General features: G+C 46.9%; 1 protein-coding gene across 1 annotated transcript in view; it reads right to left on the minus strand.

Moving 5' to 3' along the window:
- CNKSR1 (connector enhancer of kinase suppressor of Ras 1) overlaps positions 1 to 14072 on the minus strand; it is a 455956-nt gene that overhangs the window by 26999 nt on the left and 414885 nt on the right. Inside the window, exon 19 of the mRNA XM_085647776.1 lies at positions 9954 to 10095. Within this exon, the coding sequence (XP_085503902.1) occupies positions 9954 to 10095 (142 nt within the window). The remainder of the gene's footprint in view (positions 1 to 9953; positions 10096 to 14072) is intronic.

The raw sequence follows: 14072 nt of genomic DNA on the forward strand, positions 1-14072 counted from the left end.
CTTCGCTTGAACGAGCCAGTCGTCCAGGTAAGGGTAGACGTGTATGTGCTGCCTCCGTAGATGTGCCGCCACAGTAGCTAGGCACTTTGTAAACACCCTTGGTGCCGTTGTCACGCCGAAGGGAAGGACTCTGAATTGGTAATGCTGTCCTTGAACAGTGAACCTGAGGTATTTTTTGTGTGATGGGTGAATGGGTATGTGGAAATACGCATCCTTGAGGTCCAGTGTGGCTAGAAAGTCTCCCTGCTTGAGCAGCGGGAGGACTTGCTGGAGAGTGAGCATGTGAAAATGCTCGGAAAGAATGTATCTGTTTAGGGGTCTCAGGTCTAATATAGGTCTGAGTGACCCGTCCTTCTTCGGTATTAAAAAGTACAGGGAGTACACCCCCGTACCTTGCTCGTGGACGGGTACGACCTCTATTGCGCCTTTTAGAAGCATACTTTGCACCTCTTGCTGTAAGAGCGTTAAGTGCTCTGAGGACATAGGACGGTTTTTTGGAGGTATTGTGGGTGGAGTGGAGGTTAGTTCCAGACAGTAACCGTATTTGATAATATCTTTGACCCACCTGTCCGTGGTGATGGAGTTCCACGTGGACAGGAACCTTTGTAGCCTTCCCCCGACAGGTGTTATGTGGTCGGGAGGAAGGGAGAGGGCGTCACTGCTTGTTCTTGGGGGAGGACCTGGTGTTGCCGTAGCCGCGTCCTCTGCCCTTTGTACTGGAGCCACGATATCCACCCGGGTGTTTTTATCGTAGGTGGTTTGTGTATTGCTCTTGTTGTATGTTTGCTGTGACCCCTGTCCTCTACCTGCTCCTCTATTTCCGGGGCGACGAAAGGAGCCGCTCCGAAAGGACTGAGTTTGGAGAGCCCCCATGGACTTTGCAGTGTCCGTGTCCTTCTTTATTTTCTCTAGGGTGGTGTCAACCTCCGGCCCGAATAAATAGTCGGGGTTGACAGGCTGGTTGAGTATGTTGTTTTGCACCTCAGGTTTGAATCCGGAGATTCGTAACCAGGCATGTCGTCGCAGCATGACGCTAGTGTTTATGGCCCTGGCAGCTGTGTCTGCGGCATCCAGCGCGCACTTGATGGATGCGTTTGTGAGGAGCTGTCCCTCCCTGATGAGGATCTCTGCACCTTCTCTGAATTGGTCAGGGAGATGTTGGATTAGTTGCTCTAATGTGTCATAGTGCGCTCTATCGTAGCGAGCAAGGAGTGCTTGAGTATTGGCAATACGCCATATGTTGGCTGCCTGGGCGGCAATCCGTTTGCCAGAGGTCTCTAACACCTTGGACTCCTTGTCCGGGGGAGGAGCGTCACCTGTTGTTTGTGAGTGTGCCCTCTTGCGAGCATTCGCAACGACAATGGAATCCAGAGGTAATTGGCCTCTGATGTAAGTAGGGTCCCCAGGCGCTGATCTCTATTTTTTGTCGATCCTGGGGTTTATCACTCTTGCCCTGGTGGGTTCCTTGAAGATGTCCTTTGCTGGTTTGAGGACACCCTTCAACATGGGTAGAGTTTTTATATTTCTTTCTGAGGAAGCAAAAGTGTCCATAAGAAAGTCGTCCTCGACGGTGTCCGAGTGAAGTTGCACCCCATGATTGGCCGCAGCACGTTCAATCAGAGCGTTGAATGCTGCCGTGTCCTCTGTGGGAGATGTTTTTGCTCCATAGAGTTGCGGGTCTTGTGCATCCATAGGTGCACCTGGGTCCACAGGGTCATCCCAAGTTTGATCAGGGTCTTGCTGGCCGTCAGGGTCCATGTCTCCGGGGTAGGGGACCTGGTCATCCATGTAGTCCCCCAACGCATCCGTGTCGGAGTGTGTGGGAGAGAAGGATTGTGGATCCTGGTAGGGTGAGTGGAAAGGTTCGTAAAGAACTGGTTCTGAAGCCACAGGCAGCTTTCTTTTTAGTGGAATCCTGAAGGAGTCCAAAGCCGGCTCCGAAGTTATTTTCCGTTTGTGGATAATCATCCTGCCGGTGTCGGCGTCGATTATATGCGATGGAGACATCTCCCCAGAGTGTTCGGCAGGCGTGATTGTGGTATGGGTCACCCGTGTCCTGATTTGGAACATTTTCGGGGCCGTGGATGGTGGCAGGCCAAAAGTAATGTTGGCTGGTGTCGAAGAGGCTGCTGGAGCTTTAATTGGCTCGGAGCCCGACGTGTCCTGGAGGACCATTTTCTTTTTGGTGCTTTGCGCAGCAATGGGTCGAGTCTGGAGCGCCCTCGAGTCTTTCGCACCGACCGGTTCAGTGGAGGCGGTCGTGGATTTTTTCGACGCCGGTGGGTCATCGAGTCGAGGGGCGGGAGTGGCCGTCGACTTCTTCGATGATTGTGGCTTAGATGTCGCCGTGGAAGCGGCGTGAGACGCAGCAGGCTGTTTGACCTTTGGGGTCGGAGTCGATTGCGTCGGTGCCGGGAGCCGAGCAGGTTTGGTGGTACCGACGGCCTTCTTCCTTATGTCGACTCCGACGTCGGCCGCTTCGAGTTCGGCACCGAAGTCTCGTTTGGTGCGCTCGGTGCCGATGTGTTTTGCTGGCGTCGAAGGTGTGGAGGGCCTCGATCCGACCAGCGCCACTTTCGGTTTCGGTTTCAAGTGAACCAATACTGCTTTCGGTTTCGGTTTTAGAGAAGGGAAACCAGCCATTTTTGGCATTAATGGCTGCCGCTGAATGTCCGAAGCCGGGCCCGAGGGCGGGGCCGAAGAACTGCGGGATAAGTCTTGGGTAAGGCCCGAAGGCGATCCCTCGACCGGAGCCATAGACTGTTGCACTGGGCTTTCTTCAGTCTGAACGGGTAGGCCTTGCTCGTCACCGGAGCTACTCTCTTCGGCCCCTAAGGCCTCATCGTAGTCTCCTACCTCGGTGTCGTCTTCATCTCTGCGAAAGAGTGTTTCATCGACATCCCCCGATCCGGAGTCATGTTCGGAAACGGGACTGGAGGGTAGGTTCTCCACTTCTTCGACATCTTCGGTCTCGGCGTTGAAGATGTCGGCCGGGGCCGGTGCCGCTTGCTGCGCCTCGAGTCTCGCCGCTCGTCGATTCCGTAGAGTCTTCTTGGATCGAAATCTGGCACAGGCCATGCATGTAGATTCGTCGTGATCCGGTGAGAGGCATTTGTTGCACACCGGATGGACGTCGACGTGGGGGTATTTCGCATTGCATACCGGACACCTCTTGAATGGTGTTCTCGATTCCATCGCTGATGTCGAATCGACGGTCGGGTAAGATGCGAAAGTTTGTTCTAGAAGTTAGTAAACTAACAGAGATACTATCGATACCGATCGATAACAGTACCGACGCGAGCTAAAGGCCTTTTGGCCTGAAAACAGGTTTTCCTAACTTGAGTCAAGATAACACATCCGAACCCAATGGCGGAAAAAAACAATCTGAGGATGGAGAGGATGCCCATGCGCACTGTAGTCCAGGGGAGGAGTCACCTATCCCAGGATACTTTGAAGACTCTTCCAGGACAACAACGTGCAAACATCCGGACCCAACACTAGGCGGCGATCTATGCACAGATATGAATTCAGCAGCCCACATGCCTCGAACATGAATAATTTCTCACTGAAACGTGCATAGACCACTTCCAGACACTCGGGAATCCTACCAGAGACACAGACAAGAGAATCTGTTGAGAAGAAAAATTTAACTCTCTAGTGTCTATGTTTGAACTCAAAGTCATATAGGATCCCATAAATGCTTTGCATTTTATTGTTACTTTTTGTGTTGTAAGTATGCATGATAGTATGAGTGAATAGGTCAATAGGTGAGAATGTAGGTATGATGGTTGCTTGTGGGGTTATTTATAACTTTGTGATTTGTGTCTCAAATGTGCATATTGATTTAACTCATATGAATTTGTACACATATGTATGTTTTTATAGGATGACTTTATGAACACAAAAAAGAATACATGTATATATAAAAATGGAAAAGGCAAATGCTACTTACCAGTATGCATCTGTTCTTGGCATGTAGAGCTGCAGATCTACACACTGTGCATAGATCGCCATCTGGTGTTGGGCCCGGATGTTTGCAGTTGTTTTTCCTTTTGGAAAGTCTTTGGAAGTCACGAGGTATGTGACTCCTCCTTTGGATCGTATTGCGCATGGGTTTCGGCTCCATCCTTAGATTGTTTTTCGCCAGCAGGGAAAGATGGAGCGTAGTAATAACAGTGAAGATGCCCATGTGTGTTGTATCTAAATAAGATAAACTGGAACAGATAAAGGTGGCCGGGGAGGCGGGTGGGCATGTGTAGATATGCAGCTCTATATGCCAAGAACAGATGCATACTGGTAAGTAGCATTTGCCGTTCGAGGCATATGAGCTGCAGATTACACACTGTGCATAGATTATATAGCAGTACCCATCCTTAGCGGTGACCACCCATATCTGTTGCAGTGGTTTGAAATAATGTTTTGAGTACAGCCTGGCCCACACTAGCCTGTTGCTTACTTTGCACATCTACACAATAGTGTTTAGTGAAAGTGTGTGGTGTTGACCATGTAGCTGCTCTACAGATATCATATAATGGGATGTTCCCTAAAAATGCCATTGAAGCCCCTATTTTACGTGTAGAGTGGGCTTTAGGGGGAACGGATAGCGTTAGTTTTGCTTTGTGGTAGCAAATCTGAATGCATTTGACAATCCACCTAGCTATCCCCGACTTGGAGATGGGGTTGCCTTTGTGTGGTGGTGAGAAAGAGACAAACAGTTGTTTGGTCTTACGAAAAGGTTGTGTTCTCTCGATGTAGTAGAGTAAGGTTCGTTTGACATCTAATGTGTGAAGAGCTTTCTGCAATGGTCTGTGGTTGCGAGAAGAATACTGGTAGTTCTACAGATTGGTTTAGGTGAAAAGGAGAAATTACTTTAGGGAGGAATTTTGGGTTGGTACGGAGAACAACCTTGTTATGGTGTACGTGGAGAAAAGGTTCTTGAATGGTAAGTGCTTGTATCTCACTGACCCTTCTGAGGGAAGAAATGGCTACAAGAAAGGCGGTTTTCCATGTTAGGAATTGAAGTTCACATTTGTGTAGAGGTTCAAAGGGAGGCCCCATTAGTCTGGTGAGAACGATATTTAGGTTCCACACAGGTGAGGGTGGCACTCTGGGGGGAATTATTCTTTTGAGGTCTTCCATGAAGGCTTTAATGGCAGGTACTTTAAAAAGTGATAGATGTTGCCTGTTTTGTAGATAAGCTGCTATGGCTGCAAAGTGCAGTCTAATGGACGTATAGGCTAGATTGCATCTTTGTAGGTGTAGTAAATAGCTTAGGATGTGTTGAATGGACACATCTAGGGGATTGATAGTATTGTTGTGACAATAGACAACAAAACGTTTCCACTTGGCTGCGTAGCACGCTCTAGTGGTGGGTTGCCTAGCTTCTTTAATGACGTTCATGCAGTCAGGGGGAAGATTTAGATAACTGAATTCTAGGATTTCAGGTGCCAGATCGCAAGGTTGAGCTGAGCTGGGTCCGGGTGCCTGATCTCTCCATTGTCCTGGGTTAAGAGGTGTGGAGAGAGGTGTAACTTTTGGTGCGGTACTACAGATAGTTCCAGCAGTGTGGTGTACCACGGTTGTCTGGCCCAAGTTGGAGCTACTAGGATTAGTGTGAGGGAGTATTGTTGTAGTTTGCGCACCACTAATGGAATGAGTGGGAGACACGGAAAAGCGTATGCAAATCTGCCTGACCAGTTCATCCATATCGCATTGCCTGTGGGCAATGGGTGTGGATATCTGGCGGCGAAGCTTGGGCATTTGGTGTTTTCGTGGGTGGCGAAGAGGTCTATCTGTGGATGGCCCCACATTTGAAAGTACGGGTGAAGAACCTGCGGGTGGAGTTCCCACTCGGAGTTGTAGCGTTTGTCTGCTGAGCAGATCTGCCATAGTGTTTTGGACTCCTGGGACATGTTTCGGCTAGAAGAAAGATTTTCTGGGGTATGGCCCATCTCCATATGCTCTGTGCTAGGTGAGAGAGCTGTGGGGAGTGTGTACAGCCTTATTTTTGTATACAGTACATGGCTGTCATGTTGTCTGTGCGGACTAGGACTGCCTTGCCTGAAATCTATGTCTGAAAAGGTTTTTAGGGCTAAAAAGATGGCTAGTTACTCCAGATGGTTGATGTGGAGTAACTTTTGTTGAGGTGTCCATCTGCCCTGCATGGTGTGATGTAATAGGTGAGCTCCCCAGCCGGAGAGCGATGCGTCCGTTGTCAGTACTATCTGAGGAACTGGGTCCAGGAACGGTTGCCCTTTGGAAAGGTTTTTGGTGGTCCACCACTGCAGAGAGCGATGGGTACGACCGTCTACCAACACCAGATCTGTTAAGTGACCCTGGGCCTGGTTCCATTGGCACGCTAAGCACTCCTGGAGAGGACGCATCTGGAGTCTTGCGTGAGGTACTATGAATATGCAAGAGGCCATCATCCCTATTAGTTGCATGAACACTCGAGCTGGAAGAGAGTGTTGTGGCTGAAATTTAGCGCGTAGAGCCTGAATATTTGCTATCCTGGCAGGAGTGGGGTAGGCTAGCTCTCTTGAGGTGTCTATAGTGGCACCCACATATTGTTTTACGTGGGACGGTTGGAGATGGGACTTTGCGTGGTTTACTGTGAAGCCCAGTTGGTGAAGTAGCTGGATAGTGGCGTGCGTGTGTTGTACCCACTGGTTGTATGAACTGGCTTTTATTAGCCAGTCGTCTAGGTATGGGAAGACATGGATGTGTTGTCTCCGCAGGTGTGCTGCCACTACTGTTAGGCACTTGGTGAATACTCGTGGTGCTGTTGTGACTCCAAACGGGAGTACTTTGAATTGGAAGTGTTGGCCGTCCGCTACAAATCTGAGGAACTTCCTGTGAGCGTTGTGCACAGGAATGTGGAAATAGGCGTCTTTGAGGTCTAAAGTGGTCAGGAAATCGTTGTGGGAGAGCAGTGGAAGTACCTGCTGAAGTGTTACCATGTGAAAATGGTCTGAGTGTATGTATCTGTTTAGGGGCCTGAGGTCTAGGATGGGCCGTAGAGTCTCATCCCTTTTTGGTATGAGAAAATATAGGGAGTAGACCCCCATATTTTGTTGGTTGGTAGAAACCGGTTCTATTGCCCCCTTTTGTAGGAGGGAGATTACCTCCTGCTTTAGTAGTGTTAGATGTTCCTGTGACATTGGGCGCTGTCTGGGTGGAATGCTTGGGGGGGGTAGATATTAGTTCTAGGCAGTAGCCTGACCAAATTATGTGTTACCCATTTGTCTGAGGTGATGGTAGTCCAGACAGGAAGGAAACTTTGGAGTCTGCCCCCGACCGGAGTAGGATGGTCTGGGGGGAGTGGAGGGGAGTCATTGGGCAGGTGCGGAGGCAGAGCGGGCAGTGTTTGTCTTGCTTGTGTAATGAATGTGTGGGTCTCAGTATTAGGTTCTCAACTCACCCAGATTTAATAAAATACAGTGTTTCGATGATAGGTATCTAGCAAAATGCATTAGGAGACAAAAAGCTGTATTTTGGTGCATAAATACATTGCACTTACTAGAAAGAACAATTCCTGGGAGGGCACACAAAATATTACACTGTCAGAGGCTAAAAGACCCATTCTCGATAAAATGTAGGCCTGGGTGGTGAACTCTGCTTCGTTCGCATGGTTTGCAGAGTTTTCTGCACTCCATGGAGCACGCGCAGAGTGGAGTTTTTTCCTTGCTCGCCAACCTTAAGATGGCGAGCGCACAACATGGAAAATCCAATGCTAGACCACCTCTCAGTGAGATTTCTCAACATGGGCAGTCACAGATGGTCACTACTGCTTGTGTTGAGAAACCTTCTGTTCACGTTGAGGAAGCTGCCACTCGAGTAGAACTTCTACTCGAGTGGCAGAAAGAAGCCGCACCCTCTTGTGCTGAATGTGGTGTGGTTCACGTTGATTTTACAGTGCAGGGCAAACACCCTGTGCAAAAAAGTTGTGCGACGTAATGCACTCCACCGCTTGCGTAACTCCACGTAGTTCGGCAGAGTTTATTTTTGTCACTTGCGAACTCCGCCCAGGCCTAATAAATTGATAGGTAAAATCGCTTCTTGTGACATCGTTGCACAAAGTCTATGCCAATTAGTGTTTAGTGCGCGTGCCATTTGTGATCATTCACGTGAAGCAAGGCTTAGTAATAAATGAAGCTCTGGGTGCCATCTTCTCCTGGTCGAAGAAATCTTATGTACCGCAGATGTAGTGGGTCCAGGGTGTGAGGTGCACAAGGCAATCCATTTACAATGCTCTTTTGCAACCTAGTCTGAGACAGTTGGCAGGGGACTATTTTGCTAGCTTCCTTCACATATACTGGCACATTTTCGATGCCACTGCTCATCCTGTATAACAATACCGTATTCATTATATGTCCAGTCTTGGCCTGGCCCTTCAGCAGATTGATGCATCTATTTGGGAATCCTTTGCTCACCTGCATAAATTATAATGAGATATGGGAATAGGATCTGTAGAGAGGACTGAATTCAGAAGGATTCTGCTGTTTCTGTCTGTACAAGTGTGGGATCATCCCACATCTCAGTTGAAAGCCAACAAGAGGCGAGGACGGTGCTACCAATGCAGTCCGCACTGGTCACTGAGCTGGAGGGAGGGCGCTGCAGGCACAGCCTGTGCAGGTATGAGCAGTGGGGTGGTGTGGGGGGGAGTCGACATACGACAACGAGGGAAACTTAAAGAAAAACAAATATCTTCCGCTCGCTGCATTGCGCAAGGTAAGTGGTGTTCTTTTTTTGATTTAAGTTTCCCTTGTCGTTTGTCAACTCCCCCCCCCCCCCACCCTGCCCACTGCACTTACCGCCACGGGCTGCGCCTGGGACACTACGTTTAGCAATAATGTACAATTTAAAATCATCTGCTGCAGAGTTCCTTTTACATCCAGTCTTCATGCAGCAATAAAAATGTCAAGATAACTCTTGTGATTAATGTTTCTGCTAGTGAGAGAAATTTGCTTTTGCCTAGCGGAACTTTTGACTGGCCATAAAGTAGAACAGAGGGTTAATATGCCTGCTGCAAATAAGAGATCTGTATTTTATGTGGATACCTGAGTGGGTTAGTAAAGACAGCCTTTACCAGCGCTTTAAAACAAATTAAATGTATATGAGAGGGTGGCAATGGGGAAAAGAGGGGCACTTTTGCCAGGTAGTAGCAAGAGGAGGGGGGGGTTATATGGGAGGGGGGCCAAAAAAAGATTGTCACGCCGGGCGCCACCAGCATTAAAGCCAGCCCTAACAAGATGCATTAAATATTTTTCGAATGCGATTTCAGAATCATCCATAGGGTGAAGGGTGACCACAGAGGTAGGTGCTATGGACCACACGTATGAAACAATTTTGCATTCGCAAACCGTGCAAAACGCAAAATTCTGCAAATGTAGCAATCATTTTCTAAATGCAAACAATGCGTTTAGGAAAATGCTATTACCATAGACTCCAAGTCCATGGTAACCATGTGTAAAATTAAAAACCATGCACAAAAATGCATTTTTCTAAGTCCCATGTAGCACACACATGCCCTAGAGGCATGTGTGTGTATTACATGTGCACATTTTTATTTATTGGGGGTGCTTCATGGGGTCTTAGGCCCCCGGGCACCCTTGACTTTGCATTACTTTATTTGCAATTACCAATTCGGTAATCACAAATTAGCTAATGCAAAACCATTCGCACTGGAACGAAAGGAGTCGTATTACCTAATATCAATTATCTATTTACAGAATCGCTATTAGGTAATATTAAGGAATCGCTAAATCTTTGGTTATTTCTTATGTACATCGCATTTTGTGATTACCAAATAGCGATTTGGTAAAAATCGCTATTTGGTAATTGCAAAATGCTTTTTGATGCATTTGGCCCTATAGAAAGGGAGAGGAACATCACCCAAAGGACAGCAGTGGACAGCATTTTTGCTTGAATGATCAGAGATGACTGAACAGTACCTGTAGATGCTGCGGCATAGCTCTCTGGTCTCTTTACGGCAAGAGGGCTTTTCGGAGGCAACTTTTCCTTACTTCCTGAATTCGCTGCAATCGGTAGGCGATGCTGTACTTGAGTGAGAGGCTGAAGCATCTCCCTCTTTGGCTGCAGAAGGAGAAAACACTGTGATTAAAAAAAGCTTTTCATGCAAGACTCACCACGGGTAAAAACACGCTTTAGTCCTCGGCTCATTTACCAGAGACACAACAACCAATACAAATGGGATTCGTGTAGAAAAGAAATGCGGACCGCCAACTGAAACTAACTAGACTCACTTGCAGTGTAGACACCTTTTGTTTGTATTTTTTGTGGGAGTTTTTAGAGTTTTATATAGCGCAAACTAGACCTGAGAGATCAGGTATCAGAGAGCTTTATATGAGCACCAGTTACGTTACATGAGGACACATTCATTTTTGTTAGGCACGGCGAGATTAAGTGATTTGCCCAGAATCACAGGATGTTGAGCGTCGCTGCAGAGACTCGAACCCAGTTTCCCAGCTTCAAGGTCGGCCGCTCTAACCGTAAGGCTACATCTCTCCCCTTACCGCTTCATCCTCTTATCTCAACGAATGGGTGAACACACATCAGTGAACTACCAAATAAAACCCTTACATGTAGAAGAGGAGCCATCGCCCAACTACACATGCATAGAACAACTAGCTATCAAGATAGAAACTTCACATTACTCTTCCATTTCTACTCATCCACGCAATTCTACTTTGTGATTGTCCTCAAGTCCAATTGGACATTGATGAATGTCACAATAAATATTAAGGAGATAAGTAAACAACCAAAGATGCTGAATGGGGACATGCATATTAATCAAGTAGAATAGCTTTCCAAAAAATTATAATGATAGGTTAAGCACTTTAAAAATTCCCTACCAACTACTACAAGTATTAATTTCCAACATGTGGAAACAGATTATTACCCAAAAGGTACAGAGGAGGCAGCAACTTTCCCAAAGGAAATAATCAGGGGAAAGACAAAGTATACCTGCCCAAACTGATGACCTGCTTTGAACCTTTATCTCAGAAGCAGTGATTACAGAATTGAAGCAGTTGGTGCCCATTCACTTTCTTTACATTGGTAAAGATGAAAATGCTCTCCATAACAGATTTGTTTAATTTGTTTGCCGTGTGTTTTTTTCTAGTGAGTTGACAATACTACACAGCCCCTGGGATGTGTTGCCTTTAATGTACAGATTTGTTGACATCCGAACTAGGCTCATATGTCTGCGGCTCACCCAAAGTGTGCGCTTTTTTGTGAGGCTAGCTATTTCCCTCTCTATCCAGACTATGTGGAGACTGGCATAGCGTTTTGCTGGCCAGGAGCATAGTTCTTTTTTCCTGTAACCCTGGAGGTGAGCTGCAGCAGCTCCCTTGTACATAGTTCAGTCAACCATAAATGGGGTTGCCTGTACTTCATCATGATGTTTGAGAAATGTATGAAGAACCCCTTGAACATGTGTGGTGGGGATAAAGCACTTGGAATAGAGTGCTGAAGTTCATTACATTCCATGTGGCTATGCTGTACAGGTGGGTAGTCTTTTGTGTTTGGCTGCCAATGTCCATCTTGGACATAAAATACTACTGCTTTTGAGGAGGACGAGCAACAGTGTATCTGGTGGGTGGGGCAGGTTACCAAGCCACATCCTTAATGAGCGCAGGCTTCCCCTGCTATAGAGAAAACTACAGATGCCCAGTTCGTTGTGATCATCTGTCTGATCAACCAGACAAGGGACCAGAGCTAGGACAACCTGGTGTCAGCATAGCCACTTGGACAGGAAACCTTGACATTTCTAGATTACAACATGAGGGAGATGACTTCCCGGATCAGAGAAGCTTCCTAGATGGCTGAAGGCATGCCACCTGGACCATGATCGAAGTATAAGTACTGGCGACCTCAGACAGAAATGTAACTGTATTTACTCAAAAACAAGGAGGCCTGTGTACCAGGACTGTACCCTCCAGGAGGAGTGACAAGGCTCGACTATGGAAAGGATGCAAGGATACATATCGACAGAATGAAAACTGCCCCAAAGCCACACAGTTACCCCATGAACGTTGCCCAGGAGAATGTATGTTAAATACTGGGTTGAGGAGTTACTTTTTTCCTGAAATGCACCATCCTCAACCATCCTGTACCTAACACATGCCTTTTACATGCCTGCTTCAATACACAGATAGAGGGGGAGGCACCCGGGGGTAATTTAAAGGAGTATGGAAGAACGGGAACACCACAGTAAATCAGGTGTGCTAAAGATCCACCAAATTCCCAATTTTCCTGACCCTTTTAGAGGCGGAGGAGCTACTGGGTTTGTCAATATAGCCTCCGCTGGCTATGTCAGTGGCAACCCTTGATCTGGTGAACCATTGGGTCCCAAGGTCACTGTGACAGTGCCTCCTTCCTATTGAGGGCAAAGCAACCATCACTTGATTTCCAGATAGGGTAAACAATGCGAAATACAGCAGGTCTTGGAAAGATAAAAGTAGTAATGACCCCACTGTGCGGGCAGAAAACTATGCGCAACAGTGTCGTTTTTTTGGGGCAGTTTTAATAAGCAAAAGAAAACATCTAAGATTGATGATACTTTATCAAAGACTTCACAGATTGAAGCTGTGCTCAAGTTCCCTTTCATGCTGGCCAATAGGTATCTACTACTAGACCCTCTATTGCCAATTGTAAGTTCTACAAAACTTAGAGGGTCCGTGCCACCATAATATTTCAACCATGAATAGTAGATCCAAGAAGCAAGACTAGACCCCCTACACCAATGCCTAAAAGGACCGCACAGCTGGTGGGTACTGGCAAACTAGCGAGCCACTATCTACAACTAAAAATCCAGTGGGGTTAATTTATTTGAGGACCCCAGTTCAGTTAACATCAATGACCAGATGCCAGACACCCAAAGACACCCCAAGGATCCCTGTGACCACCTACGTTAACATGCAATGTCAAAAGATATGGGTTTAACGTGATAATGCAGGCAAGCAGAAAATTTTTCTATGTGATAAAGCCAAATCTACTCACTTTGCCAATGTTTAATAGTGGGGCTGGTGAAGTGGTATTGTTGGGGGCGATATTGAGAGTTGGATGGCATTGTGGGGGTAGAAATATTGGTGCTGTAGATAATGGTGGTATTGTGATGATGGTACAGGTGGTGCTAAGGGGGTTTTGCAACTTGTATCGGTGATGGACTCGGTGGTGGTGTAGGTGGTGCAGATATCGTGCTGGTGATTGTGGTTGGAGGTGATGGTCCAATGGGGGCTGCGGTTATGGTTTGAGGTGAATATTCGTCTTGATGATGATGTGATAATAGTGGTGCTATGGCATTGTTGGTTGTGTTATTGTGGTTGCAAAACAAACCAAAGGAACTGGGGGTCTAACAAAATCCTGCAGTGTGAGCAGAAGTATAGGTAAAAGGCTAATTAATCCTAATTTGCAAAAGAGGGAGTGGAGAGAGAAGAAAGAGACATCCAAAGGCAATCGAAAAAGGATCTTAGAGCGAAGCTTGGATACCCATCAATTGTCTGTGTGATCAATCCTATCATCTGGTCATCCAATCCAGAATAAGATGTATCTCTTGATCATAGAGAACATCTAGTTTGGAGTGATTTCACTCAAAAAGGCCCAAGATCGTCAAAGGATTGAAGCGAGGAGACCAACAATTGCAAAGTGATAGAACAATTGAAAGGAGTGCAGTGCTTAAAAAAGAAGAATAATGTGGTGTATTAAAATAGAATTGTGAGAAAACACTACTTATTTAATATGTGAATCGAGTCAGTCGGAAGCCACAACGGGGCAACGACGGATAGAGCGGGGCCTCCTAGTCCTGAGCCAGGTTCCAGGCGAGGTGAGGTCCGTTCCTCGATCATTATGGATGCTCACTGCATCCTTTTGAAGCGGAGGATCTACTGAAGGTTGTATTGAGTCCTTCCTTCAGATGATAGTGAGATAAGCACTTTTTCTTTTTCACTATATTTTGTGTTGATACACTAATGCAGTAGCGAAAATTTGACAACAAGGGTCCTGAAGAAAGCTGCAGGGAGAAATGGTTCCCATTGGGCTGAAACATGTCG

Source organism: Triturus cristatus, chromosome 3_2, assembly GCF_964204655.1.
Source record: "Triturus cristatus chromosome 3_2, aTriCri1.1, whole genome shotgun sequence".
In the NCBI taxonomy this organism is placed as follows: Eukaryota; Metazoa; Chordata; class Amphibia; order Caudata; family Salamandridae; genus Triturus; species Triturus cristatus.